This window comes from Herpailurus yagouaroundi, unplaced genomic scaffold (assembly GCF_014898765.1).
Source record: "Herpailurus yagouaroundi ecotype Mexico unplaced genomic scaffold, PumYag 140, whole genome shotgun sequence".
Lineage (NCBI taxonomy): Eukaryota > Metazoa > Chordata > Mammalia > Carnivora > Felidae > Herpailurus > Herpailurus yagouaroundi.
In genome coordinates, this window is record NW_024412395.1 from 82,025,822 (window position 1) to 82,043,821 (window position 18,000).

Below are 18,000 nucleotides of genomic sequence, written 5' to 3' on the forward strand. Positions count from 1 at the left end.
TGTGTTATCTGTAGGTTTCATGTTTGTGGTGATGTCTCTGGTCCTTTGTAGTCTTTGCTGCTTTCCACTCACAGAATCCCTCTTCAGATCACCTGCAGGGCTGGTTTAGTGGTCATGAACTCCTTTAGTTTTTGTTTGTCTGGGAAAGCCTTTCTCTCTCCTATTCTGAGTGACAGCCTTCCTGGATAAAGGATTCTTAGCTGCATGTTTTTCCTATTCATCACATTGAATATTTCCTGCCACTCCCTTCTGGTCTGCCAAGTTTCAGTGGACAGTTCTGCTACCATCCTTATGTGTCTACCCCTGTAAAGTTAAGGACCATTTTTCCCTAGCTACTTTCAGAATCCTCTCTTTATCTTTGTGTTTTGCCAGTTTCACTATAATATGTTGTGGTGTTGATGTGTTGTTTTTGTTTTGTTGATTTTGAAGGGAGTTCAGTGTGCCTCATGGATGCCTGTTTCCTTCCGCAGATTAGGGAAGTTCTCAGGTATAATTTGTTCAAATAAACCTTCTGCCCCTTTCTCTTGCCCTTCTTCTTCTGGAACTCCTATGATACAGACACTGTTTCATTTCATAGAATCACTTTGCTCTCTAATTCTCCCCTGTGATCTAGTAATTTCCTTTCCCTCTTTTTTCAGCTTCATCATTTTCCATAATTTTGTCTTTTGTTTCACCTGTTTTCTGCTCTGCTTCTTCTTTACTTGCTGTCACTGTATCTAGTTTATTTTGCATCTCATTTGTAGCATTTCTTAATTCATTGTGACTAGTTCGTAGATCTTTAACCTCTGCAGATATAATTTCTCTGCTGTCTTCTATGCTTTTCTCAAGCCCACCTATTAGTCTTATGACTGTTATTGTAAATTCTTGTTCAGAAATATTGTTTATATTTGTTTTGAGCAATTCTCTGGCTGCCATTTCTTCCTGAATTTTCTTCTTTTAAGGAGAGTTCTTCCATTTCATCATTTTGGTTAGGTTTCTGTCTTTTATGTGTTTTCATAGCTTGTTACGTGTTCTGCACCTGCAAGTACCACTATATTAAAAAGGGGTCATACACTGTCCAGGGCCTGGCACTTCAGAAATGTTTCTGGAGTGTGTTGCGTGCACTCTGTTGTGTTTTGGCTGCTCTATTGCACTGGTCAGTCCTCTGCAAAGCTCCTCCTTGCTTGTAGTAGTGGAGTGTTTGGACCTTCAACCAAGTGCACTTTGATTTGTTAATTGAAGTAACCCTTAAAAAAAAACAGAAAAGGGTGGTGGGGGAACCGGTGGTTGCGCTTGTCTGGAGGAGATGCCTGCTGCCTTGGGTCAGTTAGTCATCCTCTAGTGGATAAGCTGTTGCCAGGCATGGAGGGGTGGGGTTTGGTGTAAGTAGGTCCTGCCTCCACTGGGGGTTGCTGTGATGCTCTCCAAAGTCCCACTGTATTGGTATTGGGGAGAAAAATGGAGACACCCCAGTCTCTCTTCCCTGGACTGGATGTCTCAAACCACACTGTTCAAGCAGCCCTCAAAGAATAGCACAGGTTCAGTTTGCCCTGCTCCACAGTAATCCTGTGTCTTCTAGGTGCTCAGCCTGGGATTCAAAACCTGATGTCTTAAAGGGCCCTGTACCACTCAGACCATGTTCTGGTGTAGCACCCCTCAGTCAGCTGATAAAAGGCCTCTTTTGTCCGTGGGGAGGCAATAAACCCTCTTCCCACAGTACTTGAGGAAGGGGACTGTTCTCTCCCAGTGTGTCCCTGAGATCGCTACAGAGCCCAGGGGCTGGCTCTCTACCCACCCAGGTATGCACATAGGGTAGCAGATTCCATCTGGAGAAAGTCGAAAGAAAGTCGCACATTTTGCTACCTCTGAGTTTCAGCTCCTAAGGCTGTTTGCAAAATAGAAACTGGCACTCTATGTATTTCTCACTCCCTAGTCCGTGGTCTGGAGAGGTTTTCCTCTTGTGCTAAGTTGATACCAAAACCCTCTCACTTTCTCTCCCTTTTGTCTCTCCACAGAAGGGGTTCCCTCCCTTCCCTGCCTACTCCGTTTTATCTCTGCCAGTTCACACACACACGCACGTTGATCCTGCCAAGCTGTCTCCTTCCACCTGTGGAGATCCTTGTGCAACTCCACAAATTGATTTCCTGGGTGTTCGAAGTGATCTGACCTCATTACAGCTGTGTTTGAGGGACAAGGGAAATCCCGGTCCCCTTACTTCACCATCTTAACTCCTCCCTCAAAATCAGATTCTTTACCTTCCTCAGAGGTTCTTCTTGCTGTTTGTTGTGCAGTGTTGCTGTTTGCTTATTTAGTGCCTTTCCTGTTTTTGTAAGGTCTGTATTCTTCTCATGTATGGCCACTGGAAGCATCTGTTCTGTTAGCTTAATGGTCAGCTGGTGTTGACAGATTTACCTTAAACACTTGACAAAAGAAAAGAAGAAAAGTAAAAAGAAAAAAACTCTTGGGCACTGGGGTGCCTCAGCTGGTATAGCATCAGACTCTTGATCTCAGCTCAGGTCTTGATCCCATGGTCATTAGTTCAAGCCTCAAGACAGGTGCCACACTGGGCATGAAGCCATTTAAAAACAAAACAGAAACAAAAACTCTTCCAGTATTTGTAGATTGGCTTTGCATTTGGGCCCTCCTTTAACATTTATCTGGGCCTTTTATAAATCCACTTCAGCTTTCACTTCCTACTTGTATGGAGCCAAAAGACCTGTCAGCTGTGAAAGTTTACTCTTCTCCAGCCTTCTCTGAGCATATATCCTGCTCTTTGGCATGTGCATGGCTTTCTTAATAATCCTGGTATATGCAGAAACTTTCAAAAGATCTTATTCCCACATTTATCTCCTCTCCTAACCACTTCCTTCCCAGGCTTCTTAGTCTGTTACTTGCTTGTCTCAAATGTGGTTTCTTGCTCCAGCTGTTGTGGCCAATACCTGTGCCTTTAAATGTTTTCAGCACAAACTACCCAAGAATGTGTCCTAGGAACACTCTGAGAATGTAGAGTTGTGCAAAATAAAGGAAAGCCTTTGCATCAGTCCTTGATGGGAGCTGCCAGGCAGATTGAGACTCACAACTACAGTTCTTTGAGAATAATGCCTGTATTGCTTCCTAGCACTCTGTAGCAGGAATGTGGACTGCTGTTGTCATAGCTGTTGCCTGTCTGGGGTTTGGAGATGGTAGGAAGGTTGTTTAAAATGCCACAGTGCTTACCGCAAAGTAGCAGCTTCTTTCTTCACCAGGCTTTCCCCTGGCTGCTGTGTTTTTGACTGTGTTGTAGAGTTTTTTGGAAGCTGATTCTGAGTTTGGGCCAGCCCATTACTTGCTTTTGGAGAAGGAGAGAGTCTTGGGATTCCCTACCCCATTTTCAGTGACCATTTGATAACCAGTGGTGATCACGCTTTAATAACACTCCAAAGATGTCAGGTTTCTGTGTTGTCTGCAATGCTGTTGGCTTTTGGCTACCATGCTACTACTGAGCTGGAGAGAGAAGAGAGATGGAAATAACCTTAACTTAAAACATCACAGGGGCAGCTGGGTAGCTCAGTCCGTTAAGTGTCTGACTTTAGCTCAGCTCATGATCTCTCGTTCCATGAGTTCGAGCCCCACATCAGGCTCTGTGCTGCAGCTTGGAGCCTGGAGCCTGCTTCAGATTCTGTGTCTCCCTCTCTCTTTACCCATCCTCCACTCATGCTCTGTCTCTCTCAAAAATGAATAAACGTTAATTTTTTTTTTTTTTTAAAGCATCACAGACCCCACTGTCCTACTGAGGTTCTGTGGTTTTTGTTGACTAGATACTTCTCAGTGGGCACTGGATCCTGGTTAATTGCCACCGTGCTGAAATGATTGATTTTTATTGTTTCATTGGTGTGCATGTGTTAGCATTGTTTTAGAGGAAGAACAATATCAACAAGGCCCTCACTCCACCATTCTGGAAGTCATTCTTCTGGAACATTTTGAAAGAAAATAATAATAGGACACATTATAAACATAAAATAAATTTTCAAAGTTATGGTAGTGGCATATGTGTAGTCAACAAAATAGACAATGTCCAGAAAAAGTCCCAAGTTCATGTGTGAATCCAGTATATAAAGAGTGAGTGGTATTTCAAATTAGTGGAAAAAAGACATACTTAATGGTTAAACAGAGTGTAAGCATTTTCAAGATTAAATGGAAAAATAAATAAATGGAATTCACTGTTAATACCAAAGTAAATTCTACTTTATTATGATTTAAGAGTTTGGAATCCTATTGGTGGCTTTTTTTTCTTTTTAATGTTTTTTATTTATTTTTGAGAGAGCGAGCGCAAGCAGGGTAGGGACAAAGAGAGAGGGACAGAAGATCTGAAGCGGACTCTGTGCTGACCACAGAGAGAGGATTCGAGGGTTGAACTCATGAGCCGTTAGATCATGACCTGAGCCGAAGTCGATACTGAACCAACTGAGCCACCCAGGCGCCCTGTAAATTCTTTAAATGCAAGGATCGGGGTGCCTGGGTGGCTCAGTCGGTTAAGCATCAGATTCTTGATTTTGGCTCTGGTCATGATCTTGCAGTTTGTGAGTTTGAACCCCGCATCAGGCTCTGCAGTAATAGTGCAGAGCCTCCTTGGGATTCTCTCTTTCTCCCTTTCTGCCCTTCCCACACTCATGCTCACTTGCTTTCACTCTCTTTCCTTCAAAATAAATAAATACATTTTATTAAAAAATTAAAATGAATGTAAGAATCAAAGTAAAGGCTCAGCATTGACATATGATACTTGGAATAAATTCAAACAAATACCTCAACACTAAGATTGTAAATGATGAGGTTGTAGTTTTGTCACATGGCATTGGGCCTGATGACTTATTTAGGAGTAGATGGAGTGATGAAAAAGGTGCAGTCTGGCATTGTAGTCTGAGTGGGTGAACACTTAACACACAGTTAGGTTTCCCAGTTCTGTGCATGAAGCTGAGATGTTTGCAAGTTATATAGTTGTACTAGAATTGTTTTGAGACAAAATCTCATGCATACTAAGGAAAATAATGTTTTCTGAAGGAAAAAAACTTTCATGTTTAGACAAAGGAAATCTTACTGGTTTATCTTATATCTATTAATATGTTTTATTTTTTCCACAAAACTTTTAAAAAAATGTTTTTATATTTATTTATTTTGTGAGAGAGAGTGCGCACAAGCAGGGGAGAGTCAGAGAGAGAGAGAGAAACCCAAGCAGGCTCCAATCTGTCAGCACAGAGGCTGACATGGGTCTCGATCCCAGAAACTGTAAGATCATGACCTGAGCTGAAACCAAGAGCTAGATGTTCAACTGACTGAGCCACCCAGGCACTCAATCTATAAGAAAGCTTTTTTACCCCTAATATTTAGTTTTCACGTTTGAAACTTCTATAATTACCCATAAGTCAAACTTACATTAGCTCTTCCAGTTCTACCTAGAAATATTGTCACTTTAATGGTTTGTTTCCAAAATCTTTTTTCACCTTTTATTTTTTTTTTTTAATTTTTAAAATGTTTATTTATTTTTGAGAGAGAGAAAGAGAGATCAAATGTGAATGGGGGAGGGGCAGAGAAGGAGAGGGAGGCACAGAATCTGAAGCAGACTCCAGGCTCTGAGCTGTCAGTGCAGAGCCTGATGCAGGGCTCGAACTCACAGACTGCACGATCATGACCTGAGCTGAATTTGGACCTTTGACCAGTTGAGCCACCCAGGTGCCCCTTTTTTCATCTTTTAGTATGAAGTTATGTAAACTTGAGTAATAACTGTAGAATTCTAAGTTTTTAAAGTATCTGAGATTATTTTGTCCATAACATGAAATTAATTAAAATTTTTTTTTAAGTTTTTATGTATTTTGAGAGAGAGAAAAGACATAAGCAAGGGAGGGGCAGAGGGGTGGGGGGAGAATGAAAATCCCAAGCAGGCTGTGCATTGACAGCAGTGAGCCTGATGTGAGGTTCCAACTAATGCACCATGAGATCACAACCTGAGCTGAAGTTGGACACTTAACTGAGCCACCCAGGCGCCCCTGAAATTTATTTTTTAATAATGTAGCTCTGTTTTAATAATTATCTTCCTGTTTTCTTCATCTTCACCCATCTCAAAGAGATTTTTAAAGTATATTTGGGGCACCCAGTTGGCTCAGTCAGTTGAGTTTGATCTTAATTTAGGCTCAGGTTATGATCTTGTGGTTTGTGGGATTGAGCCCCGAGTTGGGTTCTGCACTAATAGTGTGGATCCTGCTTGGGATTCTCTCCCTCTCTCTCTCTGCTCCTCCCCTGCTTTCACATACATGTGTGCTGTCTCAAAGTAAACTTTAAAAAAGGTATATTTGTTAATCTTGATACTATGGAATCATTAAAGCTTCCCTTCCCTTTCTCAAAAAAAAAGTACTCCAGATATGTTACTTTAAGTTGGTATAAACCTACGTAGTGCTAATCTTTTCATTTTAAGCATTTATTTTATTTCTCACATTTAATTTTAATCCTTTATACTGTGACAAAACTTTCATGAATTTCATGTGGGAAAGGAACTTAAATTCATGTATATTACCTTACAAAAACTCTTCCTGCATTATATGATGTGGTTATAATTACCATATCACAGCAGCCATTCAAGGTAGATGTCATCCATATATAATGGTTGAGACACCTGAACCTTGGAAAAGTTAAGCAAATTGCTCAAAGCCACAATGCTTCTAAGAGATAGAGCCTGAAGTAACACCAAGGTTTTTCTACTCCAAAGCTTTTGATCTATTTACTACCCATTGTTTTTATTCCACAAGGGATTTAATAAATATTTTTGAATGAAGGAATGACAAAGAGACTATGAGAGGTTTCTGTCACTGGCGCATGTCTAAGGTTTTACATATTCATATATTTATCACAGGCATTCTGTGATGAACCTTTACTATTTTTAATTAGAGACTAAGATTAGGCTTAAGGTTCTACCAGCTCTTGAATTTGTAATTTATATTTTCTCTTTTTATTATTGTGGTGGTTGTTTTGTTTTGTTTTGCAAATCAACCCTTTGACAGAATCTGAACCTGAATCCTTGAAGATATAATTACAGGTGGAGCCAAAGTTGCCTGACAGTTGAAATAAACACTTGAATGTTTACTTTGATTACAGAGTTGCACTGTGAAATTAATCTACTTGCTGAATTTTTCTAGCAAGAAGAAATAGTAAATCATTGTGGTTTTCTGTTCTCTTCCAGCTTTCAGAAGAATTATTAGATAAATGGCTCTCCTACCCAGATTCGCAGCATGTACCCCTCTGCCAGCATATGCTTGGTTTTGCTATGAAGTCTGTTACACAGATGGTGATGGGTAGTACATTTGAAGATGACCAGGAAGTCATTCACTTTCAGAAGAATCATGGCACAGTAAGTCTAGGGCCAAATTTAAAATTATTCTTTCAATCAAATTGGATAGTTGAATAATGTAGACTTTGCCTCTCAAGAAAAAGATGTCACATCCTGTAGTATAGAATTTCCGTTTGGGGCTAAATCAACAATGCAAGCAAAGATAATTGTATTTTTCAAAAATGTAAAAATTACTTTTTTTCAGCAGTTACTTTTTGAAATGTAAAAAGTGGGTGACTAAAGAAATTTCCTTTTAATACTTAGAAGAATGTTATAAAATGATACTGAATTCTAGAATAAAGAGAAAAACTTTAATAGAACTAGACTATGTCCCATATAGAAAGAAATTAAAGCCAGTAGAGCATTAAAATGAAATGAATATGATTTGAAGAAAGACTAATTCAGTCTAAAAATGATTTATTTTGTGTTTTTTTCTAGATTCACATATGGAATTTATTTTCTTCTGTATTTTTATCAATTTCAGCATTCATGTGTTTAATCCCAATATTAAATTAATTTATTCAATTCAAATCATACTTAGGTCATTGGCCACATTTTGGGTCTCTGAGAAATTAATTATTCCTTATTTTATTCAAATATATAAAAACATTTTGGTTAAATAACTGGGATAATGTGTTTAAAACAAAAATCACTAGAGGGGCACCTGGGTCGCTCAGTCGGTTGAGCATCCAACTTCAGCTCAGGTCATGATCTCGCGGTTCATGGGTTCAAGCCCCCATCGGGCTCTGTGCTGACAGCTCAGAGCTTGGAGCCTGCTTCGGATTCTGTGTCTCCCTCTGTCTCTGCCCCTTCCCCGATCACACTCTGTCTCTCAAAAGTAAATAAACATTTAAAAAAATTTTTTTAAACAAAAATCACTAGGAACTGTGGTTTGATTCCCTGTTATTTAATATGCTTCTTCCCATTAAAATGGTTTAATTTTTATGCCTGATGACTAAAAAATGTATGTTTCTTAGGGCGCCTGGTTCAGTTGGTTGAGCATCCGACCCTTGATTTCACCTCATGTCATGATCCCAGGGTCATGGGATCGAACCCCACATCGGGCTCCATGTTGAGCTTGGAGCATGTTTAGGTTCCTCTCTCTCTCTCTCCCTCTGCCCCTCTCCCCTGCTCGCACTTGCTTTCTCTCAAAAAGAAAAATATATGTGTATATTATATTTATGTATATATATATGTATATATATATATACATATACACACACACACACACACACACACACATTTTTATGAAACATCCACATAGGAGTGTAAAAATAAAAGTAGAAAAATCACTCTAAATTCCACTTCCTGGAGTAAACTAGTTTGTATACCCAGTCAAAATAAATTGATTAAGGAATTCCTAAAATGTTTTCATATTTTAATGAAGAAACAATTTTTGACTCAGTTATTTTTGTCTGATTTTTTTTCATATTGACAAGACAACATTTTTTTAAAAATTTTTTTCTTTTAATGTTAATTTATTTTATTTATTTATTTTTTTTTTAATTTTTTTTTTCAACGTTTATTTATTTGTGGGACAGAGAGAGACAGAGCATGAACGGGGGAGGGGCAGAGAGAGAGGGAGACACAGAATCGGAAACAGGCTCCAGGCTCTGAGCCATCAGCCCAGAGCCCGAAGAGGGGCTCGAACTCACGCACCGCGAGATCGTGACCTGGCTGAAGTCGGACGCTTAACCGACTGTGCCACCCAGGCGCCCCAGTGTTAATTTATTTTTGATAGAGAGAGAGACAGAGCATGAGCACAGGGTGGGCAGAGAGATGGAGACACAGAATTTGAAGCAGGCTTCAGGCTCCGAGCTGCCAGCACAGAGCCTGATGCGGGGCTCAAACCCACGAACTGCAAGATCATGACCTGAGCTTAGGTCAGTATCCCAATGACTGAGCCACCCAGGTACCCCATGTAAGACAGCAGTTTTTAAGAGACCTCCACTGTTACTTATACGGTGACCTGTTATTTCTAGTATGTTTTCATGCTGATATTTTCTTTTTCTTCCTTTTTCATTCTTTCCTTATAACTTTAAAATAGAAATAATTTAAAACTTACAGAAACTAGTTGCAACTAGTGTAAGGAATTCCCATATATCTTTTACCCAGGTTCACCAGTTGTTTACATTTTGCCCCATTTGCTTTTGTAATTCATTACCTACCTCTTTCGAACCATTACTGAAACCATTTGAGAAAAAAAGTGGACATTTTGTCTTTTTTCCCCCTAAATACTCCAGTCTGTATTTCCTAAACACAAGGATATTCTCTTATATAGCAACAACATAGTTTTCAAACTTGGGAAATTGAACATTCATATAATACTGTTCTCCACAGCCCATATTCAAATTTCTTTTTTTTTTTTTATGTTTATTTATTTTTGAGAGAGAGAGAGAGTGTGTGAGCTAGGAGAGGGCCAGAGAGAGAGGGAGACACAGAACTGGAAGCAGGCTCCAGGCTCTGAGCCATCAGCCCAGAGCCCGATGCGGGGCTCGAACTCACGGACCATGAGATCGTGACTTGAGCTGAAGTCGGATGTTCAAGCGACTGAGCCACCCAGGCACCCCGTGGCCAGACCTCTTTAATGTGGAATAGTTCCTCACCTTTTCTTTGTTTTTTGACATTACATTTTTTTATTTTACTTAATTATTTTTTTAATATTTATTTATTTTTGAGAGAGAGAGAATGAGAGTGAGTGCAATCAAGGAAAGGGCAGAGAGACAGAGAGAGACAGAGAATCCCAAGCTGGCTCCAGGCTCCACACTGACAGCATAGAACCCAGCATGGGGCTCAAACCCATGAACTGTGAGATCATGCCCTGAGCTGAAATTAAGAGTCATCACTTAACCGACTGAGCCACCCAGGAGCCCCAACGAACTTTTACTTTTTAACTGTAATTAGTTTTAAAGTGCCTTGACTGAAATTATTATTTTTTTTTTATTTTTTTTTATTTTTAATTTTTTTTTTCAACGTTTATTTATTTTTGGGACAGAGAGAGACAGAGCATGAACGGGGAGGGGCAGAGAGAGAGGGAGACACAGAATCGGAAACAGGCTCCAGGCTCCGAGCCATCAGCCCAGAGCCCGACGCGGGGCTCGAACTCACGGACCGCGAGATCGTGACCTGGCTGAAGTCGGACGCTTAACCGACTGCGCCACCCAGGCGCCCCTGAAATTATTAAAATATATTTGAACTCTATCTTCAGAGACTCTGGAGTGAATGACTGGCCCACTTTTATTTAAAAAAAAAAAAAATTTTTTTTTTAAGTGTTTATTTATTTTGAGAGAGAGGGAGAGGCAGAGAGTGAGAGGATCCCAAACAGGCTCCACATTGTCAGCACAGAGCCGGATGCAGGGCTCAAACTCATAAACCGTGAGATCATGACCTGAGCCAAGATCCAGAGTTGCATGCTTAACTGACTGAGCCACCCAGGTGCCCCGATTAGCCCAATTTTAAAAGGGAGAGCTTAATTATCAGATCTGTTGGTAAGATACGAAATCCTCAATTATTAGCTTAGATTGCGTGTCATTCTTTAGAAAATGTACTTTATTAAGATAATAGGTATGTTTTTCTATTTTCAGGTTTGGTCTGAAATTGGAAAAGGCTTTTTAGATGGATCACTTGATAAAAGTATAACTCGGAAAAAACAATATGAAGATGGTAAGTTTTACTACTCTTAAATTATAGTAAGGACAAAAGGATATGTGCCCCAATTTTAATAAGGTTGTCTCTGAATCATGAGATTATAGGTCATTTATATTTTCTCTCTTTATATTTTTCTCCTGTGTTTCCTATATTAAAGGTTTTTCTTTAACAAAAGAGGAAAAAGCAGTGAATCAGTAAACAAAGCTCTAGTACTCACTGTAGAATGAGGTTGGTATAGCCTATAGGAAAATGTAAGGGTACAGTCCTGGGAAAGCAATTTGATAATACATATTAAAGTCATAAATAATAAATGAAATTATCTAAAAGAAGAAAAAATCATGAATATTTTTTTGTAGTGCTTTGTAGTGCTAAGTAGAAAACGAGAAACAATCTAGATGTCCAACAATGTAGGAATTACTAAGGAAATAATATCAACTTAAATGTTGTATAGATTTTTTGTAAAAAATGTAGCTATGTAAAAAGTCTTGCTATTATAACGTTGAGTAAAAATATTTTTAAAATTGTTGGGCATTGGTTATAACTTTATAAAATTTGCACAGAAAAATAACAATTTTAATTTATGAAAGCTGCACAAAATTATTCTCCCTTTTATTTTCTGTCAGTAATTTTATGGTTGTAATACTTAAAAAAATTTTTTTTAATGTTTACTTATCTTTGAGAGACAGACAGACAGAGCACAAGCAGGGGAGGGGCACAGCGAGAGGGAGACACAGAATCTGAAGCAGGCTCCAGGCTCTGAACTGTCAGTACAGAGCCCGATGCAGGGTTTGAACTCACAAACCGCGAGATCATGACCTGAGCCAAAGCTGGACGCTCAACCGACTGAGCCACCCAGGTGCCCCTATGATTGTAATACTTTAATGCCTTTATTTTCAGCTGCTTTGGTTCTTTTTTTGAAAGTAGGGTAAATTAAAGTACATGGGCTGTATTGAAAAAATGGATTATTTTTCATATATAATAGTGTTGCTTCCCAGGAGTCTCTTCCTACCTTCTCTTTCTTTCTTTTATTTCTAAAGGTTTTATTTTTTAAGCAATCTCTACACCCAACCATGGGGCTTGAACTCATAACCCTGAGATCAAGAGTCCCATGCTCTGCTGACTGAGCCAGCTAAGTGCCTCTCTTCCTTCATTCTTTTCAACAAATGTTATTGAGGCATTATTTTGTGTGAAGGAGACAAAAATCTCTGCCCTCATGGGGCTTACCATTCTAGTGATTCCTTTGAGGTCCAACATAAGCCCCCAAAAGCCAATTTAACAGACATATTTTCTATACTCTGGTTTTCAGTATCATTGTGATTATCTTGATGGATGCATTAGGATTCATACCCTTTAATAAAAAAAAGTATTTCACAAATATTGGTTCAATTTATACAAAATTAAAATAATTTACATTCTTTGATTCTAAATAAAAGTAGATTGTCTAACATGATGCGTTACTTGGGTTGTAACATTGGCATAAATAAAGTATGAGCTTTTATTGAAAATGAGTCTGTGTTGGTTTATGTGACTGGGATCCCATGGCTGGATCAGTGCATCCTTTGTTCAAGTGAGTAATTTCCAACCTGGTCTATACATTAAAATCACTTTGGGAACTTAAGACACAAAAGTGAAGATCAGGCCCTACCCTAAGCCAGTTTATTTGGAGTCTGAGAGAGAGGTGCCCTGGGCATCAGATATTTTTATGAAAGCTTTCTGGGTTATTTTGATGTACCTGTAGGTTTGAGAACGTACAGAAATAGTTCCCAAACTTTGCTAAACATTGAATCTTTAAAAAAATATAAGGGGTGCTAGCTCAGTCGGCAGAGATATGGCTCTTGATCTCGAGGTCATGAGTTCCAGCCCCACACTGTGTGTAGAGATCACTAAAAACAAACAAACAAACAACTATTTAAAAATAAATAAATATATATATATATTTTCAATATATATATTCAATATATATATTCAATATATATATATTGAAGCCAGGCTTCCATTCCTAAACATTCGGATTTAATTGGTATGAGGTGTGACTTGTACTTTACGATTTTTTAGAAAAAGCTTCCTAGGTGATTCTTATCTATAGCAAAGTTGGGAACCATTGCAGTACAGTGTTAATAATTTCTCATATTAATCACTAATGTGTTACATTCATGTCACTCTATAACTATTTACTGAGTATCTGTAATATTCTGGTATGATTTTGGTGCTGGGGAGATGTCCATGAACAGAACAAACAATTCCTGTCCTTGTGGCTCCACATTCTAGTGGGAAGAGGCAGCCAATTATTTTATTTCATTTTATTTTATTTTACTTTATTTTACTTTATTTTATTTTATTTTACTTTATGTATTTAAAAATTTTTTCTTTTAACGTTTATTTATTTTTGAGAGAGAGCGGGGCAGGGTCCGGGAGAGAGGGAGACACAGAATCTGAACCAGTCTCCAGGCTCCACGCTGTCAACACGGATCCTGATGCAGGGCTTGAACTCACGAACCATGAGTGAGGTCATGACTTGAACTGAAGTTCAGATGCTTAACTGACTGAGCCACCCAGGCACCCCCAATAATTTTAAATAAGTAAACCGAATAGTGTGTTAAAAGATGAAAAGTGCTATGGAGACAATTAAATCAGGAGGGGGAATAGGGCGTGCCAGGGATGAGAAGGTTGCAATTTTGAATAGGGTTAGTTATTAGGAAAGGCCTCACTAAGATTAGGTGACTTATGAGCTAACACTGGAAACCAGGCGATGCAGATCTCCATGTGAATATCTCCATATCCAAAGGAAGGAGATTCCATGTAGAGGGAAAGTAATTACAAAGTCCTTGAGGTGGGATTCTGGTTTATTTGGTGTACAGGGAACTTTGTGGCTGGAGAGGAGACAGTCAGAAAAGGAATAGAAGGAGATGAGACCGGAAAGATTGGGGAGAGGAACAGGTTTTGTCAGAATTATAGATCATTGTAAACTAGGTTGTTACTATGAGATAGGAAGCCACTGGAAGGTTTTGAACAGTTATAGTCTGAGTTATGTTTGCTTTTTTTCCTTAAAGATTTTATTTTATTTTATTTTATTTTATTTTATTTTATTTTATTTTATTTTATTTTATTGAAGATCTTACTTTATTTTACTGTTTCTTAATGTTTATTTATTTTGAGAGAGAGAAAGAGAGAGAATCCCAAGCAGGCTCTGCACTGTCACCACAGAGCCTAATGTGAGGCTCATTCCCATGAACCATGAGATTATGACCTGAGCTGAAATTAAGAGTCAGACAGTTAACCAACTGAGCCACCCAGGGGCACCCAGAGATTTTATTTTTAAGTAATCTCCACATCCAACGTGGGGCTTGAGTTTATAACTCTAAAATCAAGAGTTGCATGCTCTACCACCTAAGCCAGCCAGGCACCCCAATCTGGGTTATGTTTTTAAAGGGTCATTCTGGCTGCTGTGGTGGATTATAGGCACCTAGAGCAGAAGCAGGGACTAATTCAGGGGCTATTGCAATGAAACAGGCAAGAGAAATAATGTGGATTGGACTAGGTGGCAGGCAACAGAAAATATAGAATTAAAAAAAAATAGTAAGGGAGAATAATTCTGTATTTTGGAGGTAGAACACCAGCATTAACTGACAGATTAGTTGTGTGGTATAAGGGAGAAGGTGACACCAAGGTTTTAGGCCTGAGTAGTTGGAGAATGAAGTAGTTGGAGAATGAAGGAGAGGGGGCAGACTGTAGGACGATCGAGTTTTGGTGGGGAAAAATCAAGAGTTCATTTGTGTATATATTATGTTTAATATGCTTCAGACATCTAAGTGGAGAGGTTAATAAGTTGGTTGTTAGATACGTGAGTCTGGAGTTAAGGGGAAAGAGTTCCTGACTATAAATATAAATTTGTGAGTGTTCAGTCAATAGCTTGTATTTAAAGCCTTGAGACTAGTGACCATCAAGGTAAAGAATGTAATAGTAAAAGAGAAGAGGTCCAAAAACTCGGTCCTGACCTTGGACATTATATCATTAAGAAATTCAAGAGAAGGAATCAACAAAAGGAGACAGAATGAGCAGGCAACAAGGTAGGATAAGTATGGAGTCCAGGAGAACATTGGAACCCCAAGATTCAAATGAAAATTTTACACCTGGAGGCTATGTGATCAACATCATCAAATCCTGTGATGGGTCAAGTAAGATGGAGACTGAGCAATGACTTCGGGATAATTTTGACTGTTGGATATCAGTTATTTATTCTGTATCCTTCTGGTTTCATAAATCTACTTTTCTGATTATTTTACATCTGTTTCTGTTCCTAAATGCCTGATGTGGGAGAGGAATGGAGTTAAAAAGACAGAATTTAGAAGGAAAGTAGATAATATCATAGGAGAGGTTTACGTGTGTGGAGGCCTCCCAAGTGCTGGCATTAGTTCTACTTCTTGATGTAGGTGGTGCTGTTATGGGTGTTTGCTTTATAATTATTCCTTAAATTGTACCTACATGCTTTAAACAGCTTTTTATATGTAAAATTTAGCAAAAAATAAGGAAAAGAAAGTTCATGAATTTAAGCATAAATTCGCTTTTTAAAAATTGTCGGTTACACCTCTTTTACTTTTGAAAGCTTTGTTTTGCACATAGCAACAGTGTACAAAAGTATTAAAAAATGTTCAGTCTTGGGGCGCCTGGGTGGCGCAGTCGGTTAAGCGTCCGACTTCAGCCAGGTCACGATCTCGCGGTGCGTGAGTTCGAGCCCCGCGTCAGGCTCTGGGCTGATGGGTCAGAGCCTGGAGCCTGTTTCCGATTCTGTGTCTCCCTCTCTCTTTGCCCTTCCCCCATTCATGCTCTGTCTCTCTCTGTCCCAAAAATAAATAAACATTGAAAAAAAATTTAAAAAAAATGTTCAGTCTTTAAAAATGTTTATATTCTAAATTTTTTTGGATTTCTTCTCTAAGCTCTTATGCAACTGGAATATATCTTAAAGAAAATCATAAAAGAACGAAAAGGAAGGAACTTCAGTCAACATGTTTTCATTGACTCCTTAGTACAAGGGAACCTTAATGACCAGCAGGTGATGTAATTGTTCAGTGTTTATCAAATAAATGATAATCACACATGTATAGTATGTTTTTTATTCACTTTAATCCAGATTCCCTCCTAAAATTTAGTGGCTTCTCTTTTATTGTACATCATCTATAAATAGTATAGGTATTTTAGTCTCATGTTAGTACAGGTATTTAGATCTTTGAATCAGCTGTATATTAATTAATATTGAGTAAGCAAATACTGAATCAAAATTCTTCTATCATAAAAGAGGAGGACTTGTATAAGTCTTTTTTTTTTTAAGTTTATTTTTGAGAGAGAGAGAAGAGCACAAGTAGGGGAGGGGCAGAGAGAGAGGAAGACACAGAATCCGAATCAGGCTCCAGGCCACGAGCTGTCAGCACATAGCCTGATGCGGGGCTCGAACTCATGGTCTGTGAGGTCATGACCTGAGCTGAAGTCGGATACCCAACCAACTGAGCCACACAGGTGCCCCGTGGACTTATAGAAGTCTTTATCAGCCAAGCTGCTCTACCTAAATGACTAGATATAGCAGCTTGGCTTGTTCCCAGGGTGCCTCTGTTACCCCCAGCATACCACTATGTGGTGTTGTCAGGCAAAGAACAAGAGTCCACACCTGTTGTTTATAGGAATCTTCTGCCCACTCTATGCATGCAAATTTCAGAGATAGAATGGTTTGCTGGGTATGTGTATGGGTGCAGAAATTGAATAAGGCTCCAAGGACAATGGCAACTTCTCCATTGTTCTTGAGGCTTTGCTGCTGCATCGGGCCAAGCCAGAAAGATAGGATTGAGCCAGTGATATTTGCAAAAAAACATATCATGAGCCAGTGATATTACTGATAAATGTTTATTGCATCAAAAAATCAATACAGTATTTAGATTGGTTTTTACATTAGACTTTTTTTAAGTGAAAACATTGTAAAGAAATAATAGACTTTTTTTTCCTTTCCTTGACCTGAATTCTATACTACACATTATTTTAATAGGATCTAATAGAGGCCACCTTAAACATTTTACACTTTCTAAACTTAGTTTTCTTTCCTAGATCCTTGAAGACAGTATGATATTTTCTCTGGCCAGTTGCATAATAACTGCAAAATGTAAGTATAAACTGATTTTTTTGAGAGATATTATACACAGGGATAAAACAAAAGAAACATTGTTTGCAAGACCTCTTTATAATTTCCTGTCTCTTTTCTTCTTTATTCTTGTTTGAAAGGCTTGATTCACACAGCTGCCTTTTTTTTTTTTTTAACCCCAGGTGCTCTATGCCACCTCTGAACATTGCCATAAATTTCTTGACACAGTTTATGGATTGTGAATTCTAGTTAGTGCCTTTAAAATGAACTGCTATTGACACTTTTCCAACCAGAGCAGTGAGATTTTCAATTTCCTGCTGCGGCTTTTCTCTTTGACTCCAATCCAGTTTGCTCTTATTAAGGTCTACCAACAGAGGATATAGGCCACAGAGATCACAATTTAAAAGAACTCCTCTCTTGGTAGAATTGAAGGTGATTTTTACTTAAAATTCTAAAATGTGTGATATGTTTCTATGTTTCCTTACTGTATTTTAGTTTAGCAGAGTACCATTAATTCATATGGTGTTTATAAAAATCTGTGTATGTTTCTAAAAATATACTAGTATAAAATGTTAAAGGAAATACTAAAATAACAGTTTGAAATAGAAAAAAAATTATATATTTGAAGGATTTCACTTACAACTTTTTTTAAAAACAATGATTCAAACTGTAAACTTCCCATACATTTTTCTTCCTTATAAAATTTTTGACATCTAGAGTTGTGGAATTTAGGTCAAATGTGTCAAAAATAATGTATTGAACTTTTTTTAAAAGTACTTAACTTGTTTTAAAAATTTACTGCATTAGGGGCACCTGGGTGGCTTAGTCAGTTAAGCATCTGACCTCAGGCCATGATCTCAGGGTTCCTGGGTTCCAGCCTGAGCCCTACATCCTG

At 38.4% G+C, this 18,000-nt stretch overlaps 1 protein-coding gene across 3 annotated transcripts in view; it reads left to right on the forward strand.

The window, feature by feature from the left end:
- The window catches only part of CYP20A1 (cytochrome P450 family 20 subfamily A member 1), a 75,725-nt gene that overhangs the window by 30,488 nt on the left and 27,237 nt on the right, over nt 1-18,000 (forward strand). For all 3 annotated transcript variants that reach the window (XM_040475906.1, XM_040475907.1, XM_040475908.1), the window contains 4 exons: nt 7,187-7,354; nt 10,918-10,996; nt 15,916-16,031; nt 17,072-17,126. In XM_040475906.1, coding sequence (XP_040331840.1) covers nt 7,187-7,354; nt 10,918-10,996; nt 15,916-16,031; nt 17,072-17,126 — 418 coding nt within the window. The remainder of the gene's footprint in view (nt 1-7,186; nt 7,355-10,917; nt 10,997-15,915; nt 16,032-17,071; nt 17,127-18,000) is intronic.